Source organism: Penicillium riverlandense, assembly GCF_028828495.1.
Source record: "Penicillium riverlandense strain IBT 135883 chromosome Unknown utg000003l_segment0_segment0, whole genome shotgun sequence".
In the NCBI taxonomy this organism is placed as follows: domain Eukaryota; kingdom Fungi; phylum Ascomycota; class Eurotiomycetes; order Eurotiales; family Aspergillaceae; genus Penicillium; species Penicillium riverlandense.
Window position 1 is genome coordinate 6,397,328 of NW_026643196.1, and position 25,861 is coordinate 6,423,188.

Sequence of the window (25,861 nt, forward strand, 5' to 3'; positions counted from 1 at the left end):
AATTTTATTGGGAAAAATGGCAGCGATCGTTGCCACGGGTGCAAATGCACACAAACTGCCTCCCGAAAGGGGGTCAGGGGGGAGAACACCAAAATCAACAGCACCCCTCGCCAACATGGACGAGATCGCCCAGGCCGCGCAGGTGGTGCTCCAGCACATCAGAATGACGCGCGAAATCCAGGTTGATGACCATGTTACTGGCTTCATTAACCAGGTCCGCCAGTACGCACTCAGCGCCCAGCAGAGCGACACGCTCGCAATGGCAAAGGTCACCCAAACGCTGGAGAAGCTGTCCAATGACACTTTCCAGGCCTTCCCCCGCCTAAGCGAACGTATGACTACTATCGAAAAAGCGGCAACTGCCATATCATCAAGCGCGAATACAACGATTAGTTCGACCCAAGCGGCGGCGAACTGGACTGGCTTCCGGAACACCAACAAGGATTGGCAGCGAGGACTTGTCCAAGCGGCCGCGGTGTCTGCCCTCAGCAACGGCACGTCATCTCCAGGAGTGTCGGAACTCGAGCTTCAGGAAGACCGTGAGGTCACTATTAAAGTGATGAGTAACCGTACCCAACTCCGGATGAAGACCCCGAGGGAGCTCGTCGAGCAGGCGGAACGGCAGCGTGAGGCCGTAGCGAGACAGAGGAATTCTGCCGCCCTAGCTGGGGGGCATACTTCGTCGCAGCTCGGAAACTGCCCTCTGGGGATATCACGATGGTGGCCAACAGCGCGGCCGGTGCGGAACTTCTTCGCAAGCACACTGGCTGGATAAAGGCATTTGGAGCGGATGCAGTCATCCAGCGGGTGAGTTGGGGCGTAGTGGCCCACGGTGTGCCTATACGCCGATTGAAGCTCTCTTCGGAGACGATGGCCGGAGTGGTGGCGGAACTACAGCGTGCTAACGGCCATACCTGGGGCGGGAAGGCAGATATCTCGCATGTGAGCTGGTTGAGACGTCCTCCGTCGAAGCAACGGGAAGGGTCTATCGTGATTGAATTCACAAGCCCAGTAGTGGCCAATCATGCCATTACCGCAGGGGTTATCTGGGAGAACCAGGTTCTCCAAGCTGTCCGATTCTGCCGTGAGGGTCGATCTAAGCTATGCAAGAAGTGCCAAAAACCTGGGCACATACAGTTTCATTGCCCGAACGATACCAAATGTGGGTATTGCGCTGCCGACCACTCGACCTGGGAGTGTGCCGCAACCAAAGGCCAAAACGTTACTATCAAGTGCGCCAACTGTGGCGATGGGCATCGTCCAGTTAGTGATAGTTGCCCGGTGAAGCAGGAAGCGGTAGCTGTAGCCCGACAGGCTCTACTCAACTGTCCGGCATGGCACCGTATCCCGCTGCACTTCCGGGACTCCGCGAACCGCGGCCAAAATACTGTGGCCCAAAGCAGGCCAAACCGCGCGGCTCCGGCTGCCGAACCTGGTCTAGATGCATCCATTCATGCGCCAGAGGCGCTAACGGCCACGGGAGATGCTCCTAAAGCGGCCGATACTAATGGTCTATCACTTGAACAATTCATCAAGCCAAAGCGGGGCCGACCTAAGGGCTCTAAGAATAAGTCAAAGGATAGCATTGCGCCTACCCTAGGGCATACCAACAACGATCTAGTGGCAAACCTAGGCCGTGTTACCCGGTCATCCCAGCGAGAGCAACGCCAGTCTATTGAAGGATTCACTGTGTCTAAGAAGCAGAGGACGGTGGAGACTGCGGATGTGATGGATGAGCAACCAGACGATAACTTCTGGTCCCAACTACCACCAATCGAAACTGGTCATGAGATGTCACCTCTAAATGAATTCACAACAATCAATGATCGAATCATAACCCCAGAGTTGCAACCTAATCTTCCAGAGATAGACCCTTCTAGCCCGGAGTACCAGTCCCTAATGCTTCGGCTTAGATATGGCAAACCCGCCGCCCAAGCCTCACTAGACAAGGCGCTAAGATCATCCCCGATCTTTATCACAAGAGACCCACATCAGCCAACGGACAACATAAGACAAGATAACGACTTCGACGATGAAAGTTCCTCCTTTGAAGATAGCAACAATGAAGAAATTGAGGACGAGACTCAGCAACAACAATGATATCGTTCGGACTTCTTCAATACAATGTGCATAAGTCGTGGGATGTGATGGCCACATTCCTACGCGATGAGAAGGTTCTGGCTGCGGAGGTGATCGCAGTGCAGGAGCCATGGAGAAATGACAAGAACAGAACAACACACCAACCAGCCACAGCGGAATTCCAACTGCTGTACCCCAAAACATTAGGGCCAAATCAACCAGGGGTCTGCTTCTTCATATCGAAGAAGATCGATCCCAGAACTTGGTCATGCCAGCAGATTTCAACGGACTATCAAATCCTAAAGGTCCGGCGTGCGCACCAGGGAAGGGATTGGACTGATCTCTTCATCCACAACATCTACAACAGACCAGGCAGCGGCACATTCGAAGTGCTTCGAGAGGAGCTTACAAAGCGCCCATTCGGAGAACATATTGTAGTCGGCGATATGAATGTCCACCACCCGGCCTGGGGAGGCCCCGGAACCCGGATCGATCGGGAAGCGGAAGATCTGCTTCTGATCATGGATGAACAAGGGCTCCAGTTAACGACGGAGGAGGGAATGGAGACGTGGTCAAGCCGAGAACAGTCATCAGTCATCGATCTCACATTCGTTTCGTCGAGTCTACATTCCAGACTTGTACGGTGCGAGCGAGCCGACGACCTAGAACACACATCAGACCATTTCCCAATCAGAACGGAACTCGATATTGATACACCATTGTTTAAACCCCCCAAACGGAGAAATTGGACCGCCACCGACGACAAGAAGATTGTGGAATTCATCGACGAACACTGGACTAGCCGGAATTTGTCCCAAGCCGACCCGATGCGCATTGAGCTTGAATGTCAAGCTTTTATGCGGGTTATCGCTGCCGCAGTCGATATATCTACCCCATGGGCAAAGCCATCAGAATGGGCGACCCCAGGATTCACTAGGGAGTGCCGCGAAGCGATCAAACTTGCACGCCAGCTACGACGGCGCCATTGCAAAACCAAAGACCCCTACGATTGGATGCGCTACAAAGAGGCACGCAACTATAAGAAACGCCTCGTCAAAGGCACGCTTACCCAAGCCCACCGACGAAGGGTGCAGCAGGTCATCAGGAGGGCCCTCATTGCATGTGGCGCCTCGCTAAATGGGCGCGCAATCGGGATGGAGCGTACGAGCGCGGTATCACTCCATCATTGAAACAACTAGACGGGACGGTTGCAGAAACAGTGGATGAGAAAGCTTTAGCTTTCCAAGCGGCATTCTTCCCACAGCCACCACCAGCCGATCTATCAGATACCACCAACTTCAACTACCCAGACCCAATCGATTTCCCTCCAATAATTGCACACGAGATCGAGGAGGCGGTGCGATCTACCAAAGCCGGAAAGGCTCCAGGGGAAGACGGCATCCCAAACTCTCTCTGGCACAAGCTAATCGATGTGCCGGTAATCATCAACACGCTAGTTCAGCTATTCAATGCATGTGTCCGAGTCGGGTACAACCCCACACACTTCCGCAAATCAATCACAGTGGTTCTCCGAAAAGGGGGTGAGAGATACTTCCAACTGGCTAGTCATACCGGCCGGTGGCCCTCCTCAACACTCTAGGGAAATTCCTTGAGTCGGTCATTGCGCGGCGTATTAGCTACGCAGTCGAGGAAGAGGGACTGCTACCACCAACGCACCTTGGCGGCCGAAAAGGGATCTCCACAGATCATGCGATTCACAATATGATCGATCGAGTCAAAATGGAATGGGGCAAGGGCAACCCGGTAGTGTCACTACTAATGCTCGATGTGTCTGGCGCGTACGACAACGTCTCCCACGAGCGCCTGATCCACAATCTTCACAAACGGCGGTTAGGACAGTTGGCCCCCTGGGTCAAAGCCTTCCTATCCTTTCGCAGCACCAAAATCAGGATGCCAGAGGGGATCCAGAGGGGATGTCAGGCACGATTCCAACCCCAACGGGGATCCCACAGGGCTCCCCAATCTCGCCAATACTATATCTGCTATACAATGCCGACCTGATTGAGGACTGCGGTCGCGATGTTACTAGCAATGGCTGGGTAGATGATGTCTGCTTCATGGCTTCAGGCCAGACAGAACGGGAAACCATCAAAAAACTACGGGGCGCATGCCGTAAGGCCAACCAATGGGCTAAACGGCATGCATCAGTTTTCGATCCAAAAAAGTATGCTCTGATGCACTTCGTCAACCCAAAGGAAATGGACACCGAATACACCCCTCTGATTCTACCAGAAACGACGGTCGAGGCTACTACTACGTCAGCACGATACCTCGGGTTCTGGCTAGACCCGAAGCTTGAATTCAACCATCATCGTCATCAGGCAGTTGCCAAAGCGGGTATCTCACTACATGCGCTACGGGGCCTCGCAGGCTCCACGTGGGGTGCTTCGCTTATGGCGATGCGCCAGATCTACCAAGCAGTGATTATACCACAGATGCTCTTTGGCATCGCGGCATGGTATCAACCACTATTGCTCACTAAAGAGAAGACCAAAGCTATCTGCCACCCATTCGCATCGGTTCAGAAGCGCGCAGCTTGTCTAATCGGCGGTGCTTTCAAAACTACGGCTGCAGAAGCCCTGAACATCGAACTTTTCTTGCCTCCAATTGCTCTTCACATGGAGAAATTAGCCAAAGAAACCGCACTACGATTACGCACAGGACCAAAGCACGCAGTGCCCCCGACGATGCTTCGGCGTCGGCCGGCGGAAGAGCGGGAATGGACTGGATGGACACCAATGGAGGCGCAAGCCTGGATGAAGGGCGGATGCTTGAAGGCTCCCCCTGAAGCTGTGGCAGGCGCGTGGGAGAGCCGGAAAGCATTCGTCCGGGAACCATGGCGTGCACCACCGGAGGTGATCATCGACGACCGCGAGACTGCTGTACAAGTACACAATGAGATTATGATCAGACCTTCGAACACACGGCCTTTGATCATCTACACCGACGGAAGTGGCTACGAGGGGAGGATTGGAGCTGCGATGACTGTCGACTTAGACGATCAGCACCGACTCTCCCAGATGGGAACAGACGACATGTCGACCGTATATGCTGCAGAGCTGCGAGCGATCGAGATGGCGCTTGACTGGGCCCAGATCGAAGTCAAAAACCAAGAAACCGAGATCAACAACGGGGTGGTAATCTTTGCAGACAGCCAGGCTGCGCTCAAAGCACTCCGCCGCCCCCGAATGCCATCAGGACAGATTTACTTATCTGGTTGCCTCGACGCCCTGCGTTGGTTGACAGATAGGGGTATCGCAGTGGAATTCCGCTGGATCCCTGCCCACCAAGGGGTTCCTGGCAACGAGACAGTAGATCGGCACGCTAAGGATGCCGCTCAGGCAGACTTTTGTTCCCAGAACAACGAAAATCGGTATATCAGGCTCGCGGCAGCGACTAAGCGCCGGTTCCGCCAAGAGATGCTGATTGCGTGGGAAGCCGCATGGGCATCCGAAAGGGTTGGTGCCGCGACAAGGCGCCTAATCGAGGCACCGACGAAGAAGGTGCTTGAGTACTGGTCGGGACTGCGCAAAGCGACATCCTCAGTCATGCTTCAGCTCCGGACAGGGAAGATCTCGCTGGCATCATACCTCCAGAAGATCAATAGGAGGGAGTCAGCGCGTTGTGCCTGTGATCTGGGTAACCAGACGATCGGGCATGTGCTACTGCAATGCCCCCTCTTAAGTGACCAACGGGAGATGCTTCGCTATGAACTGGCTGAGGCAGGCGTGTCAATGGCCGCTGGACACGACGAACTACTCCGACAGAAGGTCGCAGCTCCAGCTGTGGCCAAATTCATGATCGATTCAGAGCTCTTGGAACAGTTTCAGGCAGTGGAGCCTGTTGCCACGGGTGTGGAGGATGGTGAAGGCGAGAACGACGAAGAAACATGATTGATCCCAAAGGGCAGTGAGACGGTGGGAGTATGATGGGGAGCCGAACAGGGGCGTGTATTCCTGGTCGATCACGCCCCCTTGTCATCCAAAAACATCACAGGAAGCGGCTGCTGCAGTCGGGGGAATGGCTCGGTGGGGACGGTTCGTGGGTGTCACGTCGCAATGATAGTCCAGCGAGCTCAGTGACGCGAGACCTCGGTGATTCGAGGGAGCTGGTGGAAGCAGAGGGCAGTTGAGGGTGCAACGAGGACAATTGGTGCAGCGAGGACGTTTGGGCAGTTGAAATACTGTGGGTAGTTGGACTGTGGGGATCAGGGGGAAGACGGTCACACCTCTCCTTTTGTTTTTCCTTTGTCATCATTTATTCTACTTTGGTCACGTGCTCTGGTTCAAACCAGGCACTGGGTACTAATTTGGGCTCTGGGAGTCATTCTCTCGGCTGTCAGGCAGGCCTGACAGCACTCCCGCATAGCGGCTGTATCTAAAGCAAGCTACATCGGGCAAATGAACTATTGATTGATTGATTGATAGACAATTAATAAAAGAATAATATTTAAATACAATATAAATAAACTAAAGCAATAATAAGAGAATTCTATAGTGATTATGTCAAGTCTATGAAGATATACTGGAGTTGTATATGGTAGATATATATATCTACACTTCATTCAAGAAAACTTTCACTAAACCAAAAAACACTACTTTGTCACCTTAACTTAGCATTTAAATAGGTAATTTACAACAACGAAGATAAACTATCTTAGATCACAGACTTATTTCTTAATTTTTCAAAGGGATTATACTAGAAAAGCATAGTGGTTCAAAGTATGAACCAGAACCGATGTAAAAAACAGTATGTTATTTTGATGACAGAGCAGCTTTATGATTGGAATTATGCAAAAGTTGGGTTGAGTTGGGCCCAAATTGGGTTTTACTGGGGCCCCAGTATTGGGTCCGGGTTGGGTTCTGGGTCGTAACCTTCGACCCAAATTGGGTTATGCGGAAGTCTAGTCCGTACGATGTAGAAGTCGCGATTTTGTATGCTCGGCGAAGTATTGTAACCATTTGATATGCGCGGACCTAAATAATTGATTAATTAATTGATTAATCAATCAATTGAATGAATAAGCGCTTACCTCATTATTCCAGCCTGTTGGCGACGGGAATTGATAGGGACACAACAGCTTTTGTTAGGGACACAACAACTTATGTAATATGGGTAATTACATAGGTAAAAATGTCATGTGATTTGTATTAGGATTACCACAGCAACATCATTCCTTGTCTGTTCAACTATAAAATCGCCCCCGCCCCCTTTTTTCTTCTAAAGCTCTGTAGTTATCTAAATCAAAATGGAGCCCCCTACAGAGCAGATCTTTGATTCTAGAGAGCTATTAATAGGCTCTATACGTCAGCATGCTCTCTCCCAAGGCTACGCTATCACTACTATAGCATCAAATACGAATCGAAACGTTACTCTCGGCTGTGATCGTGGTGGAATCTATCATGATCGAATTAATGCACCCGAAGGTGCAAAGCGACGATTGACAACTACACGACGAATTGGATGTCCATTTAAGCTATATGGGAAGAAGATTCCTGATGAAGGTGAGTGGGTGCCTGAGGTGTCAGCGCCCACCGCCGTTGTAGATAGACCTTTCCCTTCTGGGAATCTAGGAATACCATCATCATCTCTCTCCGCTTCTTCTTCTGCTCTTCCTAGTGATCCCCGATTCCAGGTCTTTGCCATGCCGGTCTCCGACTCCCCCTGAGCCACGACCGTCATCAATTCCTAATAGTGAGAAGTGGGAATTAAAGGTACGAAGCCCACGTCATAATCATGAGGGGACTAATACTACTATGATAGGTCATCCATCTGGTCGCAAATTTACAGAGGAGCAGCTTCAAAATATCCTTTATATGTCTGAGGTTGGATCAAAGCCCCGTGATATCCTTGCTCTAATTAAAAGAGAGTATCCAAATACTCTAGTCACCCCTAGGGATATCTATAATGCTCGAAGTGCTTTACGCAGACAGAAGCTTGGTAATAGCACCCCCGTTGAAATTTTTACTAAAAGCTTTACAAGAGAATGCTTGGAAATATACTTTGAAACAAGATATAGAAGGACGTATCCTCTTTTTTATGTTTGCACACCCTGAATCAATTAAATACGCTAATAAATATAATAGGGATTTTGTGCTAGATTGTACTTATAAAACGAATCGATATCAAATGCCTCTATTACATATTATTGACATATCACCTTCAAATTCAACATTTAATATCGCATTCTGCTTTATGCGAAATGAAGAAGAAGAGAGCTATATTTGGGCTTTAAAGGCCTTTTTCCCTTTTCTAAACCCCTTACCTTTTGAACCAGTTCTTTGTACTGATCGAGATCTCGCTCTATTAGGTGCAATTAAGGCTATCTACCCTACGTACCCACATTTACTTTGTATATGGCATATTAATAAAAATGTGACCCAAAAAACAAAGCAGCACTTTTCTACGAATGACGATCATCAAGAATTTCTACAATCGTGGAATCAGCTTATCTATTCAACTACAGAAAGTGACTACAATTCTAGGCTTCTAAAATTTAAGAAGCAATTTCAATCTTCCCCCTCTCCCCTTCGCTATTTAGAGGAAACGTGGCTAATTCATAAGGAGAAATTTATAGTTGCGTGGACACAGCAATACCTACACCTAGGTAATTCTGCGACCTCTCGAGTTGAAGGCTCACATGCCTTTTTAAAAAAGCATATAGGAGCTTCATCAGGGGATATGTTACTTGTATTGAAAGGATTTCACAAGCTTTACAAGCCCAACATGCTACGCTTGAATATGATTTTGCAAGAGATCAAATTGAAAGGGTAGTAGTACCCTCACAAAAGCTTTTCACTAATATTTTGACTAGGACTTCTCGATATTCGATTCGACGAATTAGTGAGCAAGTTTCAAAGGCTAAAAGAGCTACAGATCTAGCTCCTTTGCTTCCCTGTACAAATACATTCACAAGAACTATGGGCCTGTCTTGCGCACATCGAATTTCTAGTCTATTAAAGAACAATCAGGCTATTCCGTTGACAGATATCCACCTATTCTGGCGAATTGGCCTTAATGAGGGCGCATTAGACTATCTTCCAATTTTAGAGCCGTTGATTCCCTTACCAAGGCCTAAACGGAAGCGTGTTCAGGATCAGGGAGGCGAAGGGGAGCTTGGTCAGAAGCGGAAGAAGGCAGCGCCAAAGTGTAGTACATGTGGTGAAGTTGGGCATACGCGAAGATCATGTAAATAATAGAGTGTGTGTGAAATTCAGATACAGATCACATGACTATTATACTTATGTAATTACCCATATTACATAAGTTGTTGTGTCCCTAACAAAAGCTGTTGTGTCCCTATCAATTCCCGTTGGCGACGTCGCAATGACAGTCATCTGGTAAATCTGTCTGGTCTCGATACCAATTCTCAAGGTGAACTGTGCCAGCAAATAGAATCATCGGAGGCATTATCCAACCGTCTGCTGCGATGCATTCAATTGCTGTCACTAATTCTCCTATACCACCGGTTGGGACATGCTTTGTCCTATCTAGAAACTGTCACAACTTTCTGGGATTTTCCTTGGCCAAGTTGGAAGCCCGTTTCGTCGACATTGTAGATATTGCTCGGTCCGATTTTGGACTCTCGTATCTCACCACCTAATTTATGGAACCACTCAATTATCATTGGTAATCTCTCTGCGTCTATCCTCTTCGCTTCCATAGGTTTTTTGGGTTTGAAATTTGAAGGTTTCAGGGAGGCGTTTCATAAAACGATGAGGTCCAACTTTTGCTGACGCGTCGGTCGGAACCACTTCGTAACAAAATGTCATTTGCAGCAACTTCTATCTCGTACGGAAGAGGTGAGAGATTGGCACGGTCAAGGGCACGCATCAAGGCAATTAATGCCTGCTCTTGGCCTTCATCAAGCGCCCTATTTGGTCCGGTACGAGCTGAACGAGATTCGCGGCCCTGAACGCGTCCCCGCCACTGCTTGTAGGGAATGCCAAATTCCCGGGCCAGTGGTGCAATTTTTGGTTTGCCACGATCATGGTACACGCTCAAAGCACTTGCAATTCTTTTCTCGATTTCAGGATCAAACTTGGACATCGTGGTGGTTGGTAATGAGAGGTAGAAATAGGAGGGTTGGAAGAAAGTTTCCATTAGACTGACTTTCCATTAGACTGTGGAAGGCCCTCACCAGCGAGAGCGGTGAGCGCCCGACTTATTTATTTGGGGGGCGGGTTTAGGTTATATATATATATATTCTCCGTGGTGACTCCCATTTCATGAGACGGTATCAGTCAACTCTCGCTTATGGCACGCCCGGATCTAGCACACATCGGGTTATGGCACACAAATTTAACGGACGGACCCACTTTCCACCATTTACCATATGAGTAGACCACTTATGGCACATTCAGCTAAAACACACCCCTTTCCCTTCCCATTTTTGCTTAGTCAACAGAGCAGACCAATCACAATGCAGGATTCTAACCTTTCAGCCAAAGATGCCTACCGCCAGGCGTTCTAGGAAGGGCATATCTGACCCCCAAAAGCAGGCTCTACGCGTCTATGCATCTGAAACACATCCTAAAACTTCCCAAAAAGCCTGCGTTGAATGGTTTCGGTCCCAATTTGGTCGCCTTATCGATCGCGCCACTGTCTCGAAGATCCTTTCATCCAAATACCAGCATCTTGATACTGGTCCAGCTGGTCTAAATATGCGTTCTTCAGCATTGCATTGGCCTATTTTAGACGAAAAGCTCTTTGAATGGCAGCAGCGACACCAGGATGCTGGCTTTCCAATAACAGGGCCACTACTTCGGTTTAAAACTATCGAATATTGGAGGAAAATACCAGAATATGCTGAGCTTCTAATGCCTCTTTTTTTGCGATGGTTGGCTTACCCGGTTGAAACAACGTCACTCCCTCCGGTATCGTACCTTCCATGGAGAGTCTGCATCAGTCCCAACCTCAATTCACGACGAGATAAAACCTATCCAGGCGATCTGCGATCAATATCTGCCTCAAGATATCTACAATATGGACGAAACTGGGCTTTACTGGCGTCGTATGCCAAACGGTGGCCTTCAACTGAAGGTTATGCTGGTCAGAAGAAGGATAAGGTCCGAATCACTATCGTAATAGAGACGAATGCTACTATTTAGACCGACTACCTCTATGGTTGATTGGGACTACAAAGACACCACGCGCCCTTCGGGGGGTAAATATGCGAGCGATCGGGTGTATCTGGCGCTGGAATAAGAAGGCATTGATGCGAAGTGGAATTATGGGAGAATGGCTCCGCTCATTTTATAAGCATATTGGCAAAGAAAGACGAGTCCTACTTTTGCTTGACAATTTCTCCGCTCATCTATGCGCGCTTGAAGATGCGCCGCCGCCGTCTAAGATTAAGGTGCTATTTTTCCCGTTAAATGCGACGTCGATTTACCAACCACTAGACCAAGGAAGTATCTAGAACCTAAAGCACTATTATCGGAGGAAATGGATGCGTTGGATGGTCAATATCCTTAATCGGAACATTGATCCTCGAGAGAAAATGAGCCTTAATTATACCCTATACTGGATTACCCAGGCATGGCGTAATAATGTGCTTGATTAGACTATACAACTGTTTTAAGAAGAGTACTGTCATTAGTCGTTCCGATCAGATAGAAGGGTCACCAGAAGCGCTAGAGCTAGGTGATCTATATCAAAGCTTGATAGGCTTCCTAAATCCATCAGACGAAAACGACGCCGACGAGCCTGATTTATCTGATATAATCCTTGATTTGTCGGGTGGTGGCAACGGCGATGGCACTGATGACCAGGATGACGAATATATATCTGGACCATCTCCAGACCTACCATCTGGTGCTACAGTTATCGATAGCATGCAGGAGGCGCTTCTATGGGCTCAGCATCAAGAGGGTGCCACTGAGGAGAACATTCGCCAGATAGAGGGTCTAATAAGTCTGTTTACTAGGCTTCAGTTGGATGGGAGGAAACAGAAGACGCTAGAGCAGTTCAACTTCCTAATGCGGAAGTAAAGTTAGTCATCAGATTACATCTGGCACAATCCGCTTATGGCACATGGATTTCGTAGGATGGTGGGCTGTGTCATTAGCGAGAGTTGACTGTATCTCCACTTGGATGTAGCCGACAACAAGTTGGTCCAGCTAGAGCCGTCGAATTCTTGCCTCTGTGACTGTCCGGTTCAACTAAGAAGAAGAAGAAGAAGAAGAAGAAGAAGAAGAAGAAGAAGAAGAAGAAGAAGAAGAAGTGACATTCTACAAGAATCTTCAAACTGGAGAGAAGAAGAAGAAGAAAACAGAAAGGGAAACAGGCAAACTAAATACAGAAGCGTTGCAAACAGTGCAAACACGGTCACAATATCCAGGCCTGTTCTTTCAGGTCTTCACACTGACAATTTTGAAACTCACAAACGTAGGGTTTTTTCCCGGTGTGTATTCTCTGGTGGACCTTCAGGGAAGATTGCTGGTTGAACCGTTTGTTGCAGTTCTCTTCGGGACAGGTGGAGGGCCGCTCATTTGTATGAATCTGATAGTGTCGGCAGAGGTTACATCTGCGAATAAATGCCTATGATGGGGTGTCAGAAGGATCATACAATAGCAGACATCATCACTAACCTTTTCGCAGGAGTCCCGTGGGCAGTATTTTGCACGATCCACTTTCTGCGATTAATACTCGCCCGTAGGCTCAAGTAAGCGGAACCAGAGATTTTCTTGCTATTTTTGACGCCTTGGCTTACAGAAATAAAATGCCGAACTCCTGCTGCTAGTAAAGGAAACAAAAAAAACTTGAGCATATAGCGCGCGCCACAAACCTCAATTCGCAGCGTTGAGCATTGGAAGAAAAAGGAACTCGGTATACAGTAGATCGTTACTGTTCAGAGTTAGCCTAATAGAGAGATGGTCCTGACGCCACATGACTGTCAGTTGACGGCTGCTTTATCCATCCAATCGGATAAGCTGCAGGGTATAAGGCAGTTAACAATTAACCCCTGCTTGTAGATTTGAGATACCTGTCTTTTCCCAGAGCGGGTTGGCGGCATTAAGTACAAGTTAGCATAGTCCGCTAGATCTCATACACGACTAGGAGTCAGAACACGAACACGGCCCAGCCATTCATTGTCGGGAGGTAAGGGATCAAGCATCCGTGCCAAGAGAGCTCTGCGGGCTAGAACAACAAGCTGTCCGCGGGCAAGCCTCCGCACTGCGGGACTTGCCCAAACTATGAGAATGTCAATCATATCGTGAAGGACAGAATTTGTAGTAGTTCATGGGAAATACGGCCATAGGGCGTGGTTGAGAGATAAACTTGCAACATTGTTATTCTCGAGTCTGGCGACCGAAAGCCCCATGTAAGAGTTATGCATACTTCCATTTGCAGCTGAACGTGCGTAGCAGCCTTCAATTCAATATTTGCGGATATCATCCCCTTTTCTGACCCTGTTCGTCGTCGTCTTTTTTTCTTTTGTCTTTTTCTTTTTTTTTTTTTGGGAAGGGGTTCTCTCTCTCTCTCTATAGGGTTTCAAGTAATGCCCCCCAAGGGACCAAGGGTTATAGATCCCTCAGTGAAACAAATAAAAGTATGTAGAAAGCGAATGATTGCGAGTGACTAAATTTTTACAAAAGTACTCCAGTTAACATTTAACGCTTCTGTTTTCATTCCTTTTACCAGTACGTTGCGTTATTTTCTGTTTCGGTGCTGCAGCAAGAGACCGAGCGAGGATGGCCACCGACACCAACAGCACTCAGGGTTTCACAGATCCGCGGATCTTTGCGTCATTTGATTGCATAGACAATGCTCCGTGCACTCGTTGGACTGATTGGGCGGACAACTTGGCGAGTGAAACTGTCAACAGTCTTACCTCTAGTTTATCTCAAAGTACGGCAAACGGTTTCCCTTGGATTGGTACTTCAGGAAACAACAAGCAGCAGCCTAACTTGAAGCTTCCTATCCCTCGGATATCGCGTCATATCGACTGGAACAGCGGCGGTAGGGTCAGGCTGGCCTGCGAAAACTGCCGAGAACAAAAAGCTAAATGCAGTGGCCATCGTTCAACCTGCCATAAATGCCAGGCCAGCGGCCTCCGCTGCAGTTATGGGGACCGAAAACGAGAGAGAACCGAAAAGTGAGTGGCTTAAACCTTGGAGACTAGAATTTCTTCTGATGGTCGAATTAGACGACTGAATGATCTGACTGCGGAAGTCCAAGCTTTGAGGGCTCTTTTGCATGAGTTATATCCCAAACTCGACGTTCTATCTGCCCAACATGTTGATCGAAACCTCCACAAAGTGCGTTGTAAGCTTCGTGAAATAGAATCATCCATACTTTTAGGTGGTTTCGACATACTCCTGAATACCTCTGGGATCCTCCAAATAGCATTCAATGCGGCCTTCTCACGGACACGCTCGAATAGATCTCGATGATTGTTGGAGCTCGTGCGACTATCAGGCGTAAGAACTGCAGGCACAGAAGGTTCTCGTATGGCAGCTTCGATATTACTCCGCTGATCAGGTTGATTGGGTCATTGCCACGTAAGGAGCGTCTTCGCATCGCTAGACATCCTACTTAGGCCGGAGGTAATGTCAGGAGGTGCAGTTGAAAGCATCTCAATGACTCTATCGTCCGTCATTTGCAGAATAGGTTCCGAGGTAGCTGATTGGGCAGACATTTTCACAGACAGAAGTCGGTAAAATGGATACTGATTGGTTGATTCACAATGGTCGAATGGTTTCACAAGTTTTCGTGCGATCCCTCGCACGGAGGCAGCTTCTCTTCCTTACAGAGATATATCCGCCTCCAAACAGCCGTCCACGTCATCAATGCTTTCTATACAGCATTATGGATGGTCTGTTCGTCATTGACAGCCTCCGGTGCAGTCTAAAATTCGACACTGATATCAGAACTCTTCCGCATGGTTCCGGAGTCCAATGGCTATGCCTTGCGGACATCCGCAAGGTCATCACACGATTCCCGCCCCAGCCGATGGAATCGTCATTGTCGTACATCGTTGAACCCAGAGAATGATAGCAGTAGTTGGGACTGCCATCCCTTTGCGGGCTCACCAGCACTAGCCACTGCTAGTGCTCCGAAAGTCCTCTCGGTGAGGATCGTGGATGATCGCGGCCCTCTATTGGCACCACGATCAACGGCTGCTCTAACAATGTCCATACGGGCACTGTATAGAGCCCTCGCAAGCAGTTCAAAGAGGCCATGCTTGCGAGCCTACCCTGATAGATAGGGTCTATAAGAGAGACATGCTACCAAATGTAAGACGAAATGAGTGTTGGAGCAGCAATTAAATACAGAAGGGGTCGATCATGTGACCGCACGTGAACCGTAAGAGCTCTGTAAAGCGATTCCCGATCTCACATGGGCGGCACAACAGGACTACCACTTTGGGCTCTGGGAGCCACTCTCTCGGCTGTCAGGCAGGCCTGACAACACCCCCGCATAGCGGCTGTATCTAAAGCAAGCTACATCGGGCAAATGAAGTATTGATTGATTGATTGATTGAAGATCCGTCCATTCTCCATGCCGATGCGTCTTCCGTAACTTTGAAATCTGGTAGTCACGATTCACAAGCTGGCAGGACCATTCCCTTGGGTCGAGTTCCTTCGACACATACAAGCACACCCCTGGTGGTTCGTCGTCCGGCGTTTTCGGATAGAGCAGCTGAAACGAGGCTGATGCTGGTTGCTGTGTGGTGTTGGAAAAGGTATTCCTCCACGGTTCCTGCACCGCAATGATGCTGGCCTTTAGTACCTCATCGTCCCGGAGAAACGAGGCCATGACTGGCTGCGACTTGTTCACATTGTACTGTAGGATTTCGAACTTATTCATTGTAAAGGTCATTGTCAATGTTGTCTTGGTCGTCATGGTCGGAGCGATCGCTGCCGTCGGATGCTTCAAAGAACTGTTCATCGTCGATGATCTCTAAAGGGTTGGTTGCTGTTGTTGCTGCCTCTGGGGCTGCCTGTGGGGAAGAGCTGCCAAATGCAAGGAAAGAGGGGATGTCGAAGCTGAGATCAAGTCCGTGGCTTGGGACTTGCGTGTCTTCTGTAGGCGCTGGTACTCGGGCCATTGGGGGTCTGATGCGGAGCTTGACCATCTTCTCCCTCATCAGAGAATTGGTGCCTGCGGCTCCGAACTGTCGTAGAAGATGGCCTGCCTCACTTGAGATAGTCCTCCCCTTCTGGCGCTGCGGTTGTGAGGGCGGTTGCTGTTGTTCTTGTTGTTGTGGTTGGGTCGCCCATATATCTGTATCTGGATCCTCGTCCATAACGTTCTCTGGTTCCACCATCCTACGCGTTCGTGAGACACATTGTCGTACGCTCCAGACACGTCAAGCATCAGTAGTGAAACTACTGGCTTGCCCTTGCCCCATTCCATTTTGATTCGATCGATCATATTGTGAATCGCATGGTCTGTGGATATCCCCTTCCGACCACCAAGGTGCGTCGGGGGCAGCAGTCCCTCTTGCTCGACTGCCTAGCTAATGCGCCGCGCGATGACCGACTCAAGGAACTTCCCTAAGGTGTTGAGGGGAGCCACCGGCCTATATGATTTGGCTAGTTGGAAGTCTCTCTCGCCCCCTTTGCGGAGAACCACTGTGATTGATTTGCGGAAGTGTGTGGGGCTGTATCCGAGTCGGACACACGCGTTGAATAACTGAAGTAGCGTATTCATGACCACCGGGAGGTTGATTAGTCTGTGCCAGAGGGAGATTGGGAGACCGTCTTCTCCTGGAGCCCTTCCTGCCTTAGCAAACCGTCCTGCGTCCTGGATTTCATGTGCGATGATGAGCGGGAAACCGATTGGTTCGGGGTAGTTGAAATTGATGATATCCGATAGGTCAGCCGGCGATGGTTATGGGAAGAAGGCGGTTTGGAATGCCGCTGCTTTTTCGTCAACGGTCTCTGCAACTGTCCCATCCAGCCGTTTCAATGAAGGGGTAATGCCGCGCTCGTACGCTCCGTCCCGGTTGCGGGCCCATTTGGCAAGGCGCCACACGCCCTGGGGTCCTTCCTCAATGGCCTGCTGTACCCGTTGCCGGTGGGCTTGAGTAAGCGTGCCTTTGACGAGTCGTTTTTTCCAATTGCGGACCTCTTTGTAGCGTATCCAATCGTAGGGGTTCTTTGTCTTGCGATGGCGCCTCCTTAGTTGGCGTACTAGCTTCACTGTGTCTTTGCATTGTTGGGTAAATCCGGGGGTCGCCCACTCCGATGGTTTCGCCCATGGGGTAGACACATCGACGGCTGTCTCGATCACCCTAATAAATGCATTGCAATCTAGCTCAATGCGCATTGGGCCGGCCTGGGACGATTCCCGGCTGGTTTAATGGTCTTCGATGAACTCCACGAGTTTCTTATCATCAGTAGCATTCCAGTTCCTCCGTTTGGGAGGTTCGGATAATGGTGTGCCGATGTCAAGCTCTGTTCTGATTGGGAAATGGTCTGATGCGTGTTCTAGATCATCAGCTCTTTCGCACCGAACAAGCGTAGAATATAGACTCGACGATATAAATGTAAGATCGATGACCAATGATTGATCTCGGCTTGACCACGTCTCTATTCTCTCCTCCGTCGTCAACTGGAGCCCCTGTTCATGCATGATTAGAAGCAGATCTTCCGCCTCCTGGTGGATCTGGGTTCCTAGTCCTCCCCACGCTGGGTTGTGGACATCCATGTCACCGAGGACGATATGCTCTCCGAATGGGCGTTTTGCAAGCTCCTCTCTAAGCACGTCGAATGTGCCGCTGCCCAGCCTGTTGTAGATGTTGTGAATGAAGAGATCAGTCCAATCCCTTCCCTGGTGCGCACGCCGGACCTTTGGGATTTGATAATCCGTTGTGACCTGTTGGCATGACCACGTTCTGGGGTCAATCTTCTTCGATACGAAAAGGCAGACCCCGGTTGGACTTGGTCCTGCTGTTTTGGGGTACAGCAGTTGGAATTTTGCTGTCGCTCGCTGGTATGTGGTTCTGTTGCGATCATTTCCTCCATGGCTCCTGCACTGCGACCACGTCGGTCGCTGAAACACTCTCGTCCCGTAAGAACGACGCCATCGCATCCCACCACTTGTGCACATTGTACTCAAGGAGTTCAAACGATATCATTATTGTTGAATCTCGTCCTCACTTTCTTGCTCATTATCGTTGTCCTCAGAGGAGGAGCTTTCGTCGAAGTCCTCATCGTGTCTTGGATTGTCCGTTGGCCGGTGAGGGTCGCTTGCGATAAAGATCGGGGATGATCTTAGCGCCTGTTCTAGGGTCGGGTCTAGTGTTTGGGCTGTGGGTTTGGCATATTTAAGCCGGAGCATGAGGGATCGGAACTCCGGGCTTGAGGGATCTATCTCTGGCAGCTCAGGTTGTAAGTCTGGGGTCTCAACCCGTTCGTTGATAGTGGTGAATTCGTTGGTGAGCGACGTTAAGGGCGACATCTCCTCACCAGCTTCAATCGGCGGTAGCTGGGACCAGAAATTGTCGTCCGGCTGTTCATTCATCACGTCCGCAGTCTCCGCCGTCCTCTGCTTCCTGGACACGGTGAACCCATCAAGAGACTGGCCCTGCTCTCTTTGGGATGACCGGGTAACACGGCCTGGGTTTGTTACTAGAGCGCTGTCAGTATGCCCTCTGACAGGCGCAACGCCATCCTTCGACTTGTTCTTGGAGCCTTTGGGTCGGCCCCGTTTTGGTTTGGGCTGTACATAATAATCTGCAAGCGATGCTCCATTGGTAGCCTCCGCCATCCGTGCCTCTCTCCGAGGCGTCCTTGGTTTGGTGGCGTGTGGCACCACTGGCGCATGGGTAGATGCATCCAGACCATTATCCGCGGTCGAAGCTGCGGGTCTTGGCCTGTTGTGGGATATAGTGTTGCCGCTGTTTGCGGAATCCCTGAAGTGCAGCGGAACGCGATGCCATGCCGGACAGTTGAGTAGAGCCTGCCGGGCCACAGCAATCGCTTCGTGCTTCACCGGACAACTGTCACTAACTGGACGATGTCCATCGCCGCAGTAGGCGCACTTGATAGTAACGTTCTGGCCTTTGGTCGCCTTGCACTCCCAGGTCGGGCGTTCGGCGGCACAGTAGCCACATTTGGGGTCGTTGGGGCAGTGGGACTGTATGTGCCCAGGTTTTCGGCACTTCTTGCATAGGTTCGACCGGCCTTCGCGGCATAATCGGACAGCCTGGAGAACTTGGTTCTCCCAGATCACTCCTGCACTGATTGCCTGGTTAGCTACAGTCGGGCTCGCGAACTCAATCACAATAGGTCCTTTGTGCTGCCTCGGGTGGGCGTCGGAGCCAACTCAGGTGTAGGATATCTGCCTTCCCACCCCAGGTATAGCTATTGGCCCTTTGCAGTTCTGACACCACGCTTGACATCGTCTCCGAGGAGAGCTTCATCCTTCGTACCGGGACACCGTGGGCCACGACGCCCCAGGTTACGTGCTGGATGACCGCATCCACGCCAAACGCCTTTGCCCAACCAGTATGTTTACATAGAAGCTCTGCTCCAGCAGCGTTGTTGGCCACCATCGTAATATCTCCCGAGGGCAGTTTCCGAGCTGCGACGAAGTACGCCCCCTCAGCAAGGGCAGCGGAGTTTTTCTGTCTCGCCACGGCCTCACGCTGCCGTTCCGCCTGTTCGACGAGCTCCCTCGGGGCCTTAAGCCGGAGCTGGGCGTGGCTTGCACCCGTTACTTTGATGGTGACCTCACGGTCCTCCTGGAGCTCAAGTTCTGGCACTCCCGGAGACGAGGTGCCATTGCTACGGGCAGACACCGCGGCCGCTTGGACAAGTCCTCGCTGCCAATCCTTGGTGCTCCGGAAGCTAGTCCAGTTCGCCGCCGCCTGGGTCGTACTGATCGTTGTGTTTGTGCTTGACGATATAGTGGTCGCTGCTTTCTCGATGGTGTCCATGCGTTCGCTTAGGCGGTGAAGGCCTGGGACGTGTCATTAGACAACTTTTCCAGAGTTTGGGTGACCTTCGCATCGCGACCGCGTCGCCTCGCTGGGCACTGATTGCGTACTGGTGGACCTGTCTGACAAATCCAGAGATGTATTCGTCATTGTTCCGCGTCATTTGGATGTGTTGAAGCACCACCTGCGCAGCCTGGGCGATCTCGTCCACGCTGGTGAGGGCCAGGGGTGCCGTGGATTGTTTGGTTTTTCTCCCCCCGACCCCCTATCGGGAGGCAGTTTATGTGCGTTTGCAGCCGTCGCAACGATCGCAGCCATCTTTCCCAATGAGATTGGTACTAGACGATAGCACCCGCCGTCACTTAAAATTTGAACAATTTCTCAGAGCCGTAGGGCCCCTGGTGGTCGAGATATTTCAAGAATACGTTTTTGCCAAGAAAGAGTTGTTCTTTTTTGAAACATACAGTCTTGACTGCTTCGCTACACTCTTCGTTGAAGTCACAGTTCGACCACTAGCATGGCTTAGCCCATGGGGTTGACGCCTCAATCGCGGACGCAATGATTCTCATAAGGGCTTGGCATTCAAGTTCGATGCGCATCCGTCCTGCCGTAGACAAATCACGGGCTGGGCATTGCATATGTTCTTCGATGATTTCGACTAGCACTTTGTCGTCTGTGGCAGACCAATTCCTTCTCTTCGGTGGCTCAGATTGTGGTGTTTCGATGTCGATAACCGTACGGATAGGGTAGTGATCAGATTGGTGTTCGATGTCGTCTGCTCTCTCGCTCTGGACAAGGCGCTCAATAAGCGTTTGGCTTACAAAAGTGAGATCGATGACTGATGATAACCTCCGCGCTCCCAGGTGAGCTTCCCTTCTTCTGTGAGCAGGTCTATTTTGGACTCGTCTAGAACAATCAAGAGATCTTCAGCTTCTTGATCGATGTCGGTGCCTGGGCTTTCCCAAAGAGGATGATGGATATTCATGTCCCCCACGATGATATGTTCGCCGTGTGGTCTCTTGCGTAGCTCGTTTCGTAGCACGAAGGGCGTGCCCGTGTCTGGTCGATTGTAGACGTTGTGGACGAAGAGATCAGTCCAATCACCATCCCGGTGCGCTCCTCCCGTAGCTTTAGAATCTGGTAGTCGCGATTCACTAGCTGGCATGACCATTCTCGCGGCTCGAGCTTCTTCGATACGTATAAACACACCCCCGGTGGCTCGTCATCCGGCGTTTCGGGTAGAGTAGTTGAAACGGAGCTGAGGCTGGTTGATGGGTGGTGTTTGAGAGTGTATTCTTCCACGGTTCTTGCACCGCAGTGACGTCCGCCTGTAGCACCTTATTGTCCCGGAGAAATGATGCTATGACTGGTTGCGACTTGTTGACATTGTACTGTAGTATTTCGAACCTATTCATTGTAAAGATCGTTCTTGTTATTGCTATCGTCGTTGTGGTCTCCGTGCATAGAGTGGCTGCCGTCGGATGCTTCAAAGAACTGATCGTCATCGACAAGTCCTATAGGATCCTCGCTCTCCGACTCAGGCGCTGCCTGTTTGGTTGGGGGGGCCGGTGGAAGGAAAAGGTGGGGGGGGGAGGAGGGGGAACTGCCGAATGCGAGGAAGGAGGGGATCTCAATACCGAGGTCGAATCCATGGCTCGGGGCCTGGGTGTCTTCTGTAGGTGTCGGAGCCGGTGGTTGAGGGGGGTTGATGCGAAGTTCTAAAAGTTTCTGCTGTCGGCGCGGTGGCGGATTGCGTCCAAGCTGACGGAAGAGGTGACCGGCTTCACTTGAGAGGGTTGTACCTTGCTAGTGCCGTGGTTGAGACTGAGGGGGGAGTTGCTGTTCCTGTTGTGATTGAGTGGGCCAGAGACCTGTGTCTGCGTCTTCCTCCATGAGATTCTCCGGTTCAACCATGCGGCGTCTTTTTTGTCGGCTGTGAAGTAGGCGTTCTGGGTCAGTCATTAACTGGACGAGCTCCTGCTGGGAACGGGACGTTCTCGACCGTCTCGATACGGCGAGGGTAGATTCTGTGATCTCTGGCTGTGTAGGGAGGTCATCGTCCTCCCCCGCTGCAGATTCTTTGGACCTGTTTTTTGATCCTTTTGGGCCGCCGGGATCCCTACGGATCGGAGCTGATTGCTGCGTTGATGGGATGTCGATGTTGATAGTTGCAGTGTTGGTTGCTGGGGTCTGGGCCGCTGGAGCGTGGATTGAGCTGTCGAGAGTAGTGCCTGCCGCAGTTCTTACTAGCATTGGATCTGGACTGTTCCCCTTTTCCGCTGGCCGTGGATGGAAGCGAAGAGGGACACGATGGTACGATGGGCATCGCGCTCGTATCTCGTCCGCAAGCTTCCGAGCTTCCTGTTTCACAGGACAGTCTGTGCTCGTCGGTCTATGACGGCCGTCGCAGTTAGCACATTTGGTTGTAACGGGCACACCGCGCTCCGACTCGCACTCCCAGGTCGGGTGCAGCTTCGCGCAGTGGCCACCAGTGAAATCTTTGGCTGGACAGTGTGATTGTATATGCCCCAGTTTCTGGCATTTACGACACAGCTTCACCCTACCGTCCCGGCAGAAGAAGACGACTGTATGGATCTCGTGGTCCCAGACCAAACCCGCGTCGATGGCTTGATTGGCCACGAAAGCGTTGTCAAATTCGATCACTACCGATGCTTCGCGCCTGCTGTTGCCAGGACGAGTGAGCCAGCTGAGGTGCAGGATCTCTGCCTTACCACCGCCCCACGTCATCGAGTTCTGGCGCTGAAGTTCAGAGGCCAAGCCAGCCGCGGCCTCCGTCGTGAGGTTGAACGTCTTCACAGGAAGAAAATGGACGAAGACGCCCCACGATGGCTTCTGGACCCGAGCCGCGGGGCCAAAGAAACTCACCCATTCCGTATGACGTCGGAGGAGCTCAGCACCGGAGGCTGAATTGACCAGCATCGACACGTCCCCGAGGGCAGCAGAGGTCTTCTTACGTGCCTGCTTCTCACGCAACTGCTCCGCCTTTAGTACCATCTCCTTCGGCTGCGTTTGGCGCAGCTTCTCACGATTCGCATTGTCAACCTTCACAATGATCTCACGGTCTTCCCGGAGTTCGCTGTCCGGCACACTTGGAGACGGGGTGCCATCACTGTGATAAGCGGGGGGTGCGGCATGGACAGCACCTCGTTGTCTGTCGCTCGTCCGGAAAGCGCACTATCTCTTGGCAAAATCGTTTTCTTGAATTATCTCGCCAACCAGGGTTCCTGGGATCTTGTATCTCAGTAAATTTTTCAATTACTGCGGGCGCTACCGTTTGATACCAGTTTCGACGGGTAGAAATGGCTGCAACCGTGGTTTCGCGCCCAAGAGTGGATTTTGTCCAACCCGACCGCGCAAAAAACTATCAGGGGCAACGCCAAGACCAGCCATCCATCGTCCCATCAACAACAAAAACATCCCAAACAGCATGGATCAACTCGTTGACGGAGCCAATAAGGTGCTCCGGTATATTGAGATCAATAGCCAGGAAGACCCTGTGATTACGGGCTACATCCGTACGGTCAAGCAATATGCAATTAATGCCCGCCAGCGCCGGAATGATACTAATGCCCAAGGGGGCATGGCCAACGTGGTCGCCGCCCTTGAGAAGATCGCGGCTGACACCGAGCGCTTGAACAATCGCATGGAGACTCTCGAAAAAGTAACGACCGCAACAACATACACTTTGACCCTGTCCGCAGAACACTGCTGGTAGAATATAATTGCGACTTCGTCCACATATATTCTAAGCCTTTCAAACAGAGTACCCTAAGTGCGGTCCATGATTTCAGCTTAGGTAGTAACGTCCACCGTCGATTTAGGGGAAGGTTCAAGTGGATTGGATTTAAAATTGCGACTATGTACACAGCTAATCGGTGCTCAGCAGAAGAGGATTCCAGGATCAGATTGACACAGTGTGGATCTTAAGGAAGGGGAGACTCTGGTCAACTCTGGTCAATATTTCTAGCCCCAACTGGCGTATGAAGGAGCAGTGGAAATATCTGGGAAGCTGATTGGTTGGAATAAGCCGTCTATGTTGATCCCGTCGGATAATAATTCACAGACAGAAGACAGAAGACTACCCCTATCTTGAAGGGTACGCTGAGAGATTGGAATAGGGAGATAGCTTGATGCCATATCAGGAGTGGATAGTGGTAGCGAAGCCAATTCGTGGTCTGATTGTGGCTCCAATATGAGGCTTTCAGGATGGAGCACAAGCTGGTGTCTTTTTAATGAAGATTTACGGGAAAACCTATAGTATATTCTTAGTGTCGCAATCTCCAAAGACCAGAAATTCTCGTAAAACTGGAAGTACCTCTGTCTGCAAGACGAGTTACGGCACGTATACGGCCTCTCGTTGGTATGAGTACGCTGGTGCCTAGCATAGCTCGATGACTGGGCATAGTATTTAGCCCCAGGAAATTGCTCGAGGTGTATTGTGTACAGAAATTTGCTTACATCGGCAAAGGCTCTCTGACAATTTTTAAGCTCACAAACATAGGGTTTTTCACCGGTATGGATTCTCTGGTGGACCTTCAAGGAAGATTGCTGGTTGAACCGTTTGTTGCAGTCTTCTTCGGGACAGATAAAGGGCCGCTCATTTGTATGAATCTGATAGTGTCGAGAGAGGTCAGCTCTGCGAATAAACGCCTATTTCGAGCGTGTCAGAAGGATCGTATAATAGCGGATATCATCCCTAACCTTTTCGCAGGAGTCCCATGGGCACTGGAAATAACGCATTTTGCATGATCAACTTTCTGGCACTAATACTCGCCGGTAGGCTCGAGCAAGCAGAACCAGCGATTTTCTTGCTATTCAAGATGCCTTGGTTCCAGAAATAAAATGCCGAACTCCTGCTGCTAAATAGAATTACAACTACAGACACATTGTCTCTATTGGTCCGGTTAAAATTAGTTGCCAAGGATCCCCTGTGCTATGATCACAACGCCAAATCCCTGGGCTTTAGTGAAAGGGCGCCCTACTGCTATACAAAAGTACTAATCCCAAACCGATATCCTCAATAGGTCGGGGTTGAGCCAATTGTCTTTTCTGATCAAGACATCTCCACTTATTACTTGCCCTGTGCTCGGGCCACACACCAAGCCCCACTCGTGCCAAACCGTACTCGTGAAGTTCATTGGCTGGAACAATAGCCGCTCATATTTTCCTTCGACACACAAATTCAACCTGCCAATATCACCATGGATTTTAGGCCCCCCCCCCCCCCCCCCCCCCCAAATCAGCCTAGAAAACTGGGCTTCTGCATTCTGAAAATAACACGAGCACCGTTGCCTCTCCTAAGAAGTTGATAATATACGGGCGCTACAGTTTCACAAATGTGTAGTTCAGAAAACTATCGTCCTGTACTCAAAAGTTGCAGGGGCTAACGAGTGCTTTTGACAGGTCGAGAAATGCTCCCAGACCAATTCAGAAGCAAAAACAGGGTAGGCGCCAGCAGTGCCAACCGGTTCTTTGTAATGGCTGAATATATCATTCGGCCTCCGTATAAGATTTGGGGAACATTAAGCCACCATTAGCAACACCATGACCCCCAAACGAAGGGGGAACAATGCTTTCGCCCATATGGCGTAAAATATTCTTATTGAATTCCAGAAATGATTCCTGAGCTCAGAGCAGCCGCCAATGAAATCTTCGACCTTTCTTATGATAAATGACGGAAAGCATGCAAGCCGAATCTGGTATGGCGCCAACTAATGTGGACGCTCTTCGGATAGGAATTTTAATTTCAGAGCCGGCCTTGTGATTGGCGGCTCATCTTCCCACTTTTTCTCCAGTGATTCCTGGACTATGGAACAATATGTCCTAGTAATATGCTTGCAAGAGTAT

General features: G+C 50.2%; 8 protein-coding genes across 8 annotated transcripts; 2 read left to right on the forward strand and 6 right to left on the reverse strand.

Annotated features, from left to right (window-relative positions):
• Positions 1-2,096: 2,096 nt before the first annotated feature.
• Positions 2,097-5,993, forward strand: N7474_006217 (reverse transcriptase; the record flags this gene model as incomplete). Its single annotated transcript, XM_057197632.1, has 4 exons — positions 2,097-3,240; positions 3,294-3,620; positions 3,680-3,878; positions 3,935-5,993. The coding sequence occupies 4 exons, from the start codon at positions 2,097-2,099 to the stop codon at positions 5,991-5,993; spliced, it is 3,729 nt and encodes a 1,242-aa protein (XP_057055028.1).
• Positions 5,994-6,175: 182 nt separating this feature from the next.
• N7474_006218 (uncharacterized protein) lies at positions 6,176-15,951 on the reverse strand (the record flags this gene model as incomplete). The annotated part of the gene is made up of 2 exons (XM_057197633.1): positions 6,176-6,298; positions 15,553-15,951. 2 exons carry the CDS (start codon positions 15,949-15,951, stop codon positions 6,176-6,178), a joined length of 522 nt encoding a protein of 173 aa, XP_057055029.1.
• A 243-nt stretch (positions 15,952-16,194) lies between these two features.
• N7474_006219 (reverse transcriptase) lies at positions 16,195-16,761 on the reverse strand (the record flags this gene model as incomplete). Its single annotated transcript, XM_057197634.1, has 2 exons — positions 16,195-16,563; positions 16,588-16,761. The coding sequence occupies 2 exons, from the start codon at positions 16,759-16,761 to the stop codon at positions 16,195-16,197; spliced, it is 543 nt and encodes a 180-aa protein (XP_057055030.1).
• Positions 16,762-16,941: 180 nt separating this feature from the next.
• On the reverse strand, positions 16,942-17,379 carry N7474_006220 (uncharacterized protein; the record flags this gene model as incomplete). The annotated part of the gene is made up of 1 exon (XM_057197635.1): positions 16,942-17,379. The coding sequence occupies one exon, from the start codon at positions 17,377-17,379 to the stop codon at positions 16,942-16,944; it is 438 nt and encodes a 145-aa protein (XP_057055031.1).
• Positions 17,380-17,409: 30 nt separating this feature from the next.
• N7474_006221 (exonuclease/endonuclease/phosphatase family protein) lies at positions 17,410-18,822 on the reverse strand (the record flags this gene model as incomplete). The annotated part of the gene is made up of 2 exons (XM_057197636.1): positions 17,410-18,002; positions 18,213-18,822. The coding sequence occupies 2 exons, from the start codon at positions 18,820-18,822 to the stop codon at positions 17,410-17,412; spliced, it is 1,203 nt and encodes a 400-aa protein (XP_057055032.1).
• Positions 18,823-20,810: 1,988 nt separating this feature from the next.
• Positions 20,811-21,158, reverse strand: N7474_006222 (reverse transcriptase; the record flags this gene model as incomplete). The annotated part of the gene is made up of 1 exon (XM_057197637.1): positions 20,811-21,158. The coding sequence occupies one exon, from the start codon at positions 21,156-21,158 to the stop codon at positions 20,811-20,813; it is 348 nt and encodes a 115-aa protein (XP_057055033.1).
• A 242-nt stretch (positions 21,159-21,400) lies between these two features.
• N7474_006223 (uncharacterized protein) lies at positions 21,401-21,907 on the reverse strand (the record flags this gene model as incomplete). Its single annotated transcript, XM_057197638.1, has 2 exons — positions 21,401-21,779; positions 21,819-21,907. The coding sequence occupies 2 exons, from the start codon at positions 21,905-21,907 to the stop codon at positions 21,401-21,403; spliced, it is 468 nt and encodes a 155-aa protein (XP_057055034.1).
• Positions 21,908-23,441: 1,534 nt separating this feature from the next.
• On the forward strand, positions 23,442-23,729 carry N7474_006224 (uncharacterized protein; the record flags this gene model as incomplete). The annotated part of the gene is made up of 1 exon (XM_057197639.1): positions 23,442-23,729. One exon carries the CDS (start codon positions 23,442-23,444, stop codon positions 23,727-23,729), a length of 288 nt encoding a protein of 95 aa, XP_057055035.1.
• Between the last annotated feature and the right edge of the window lie 2,132 nt (positions 23,730-25,861).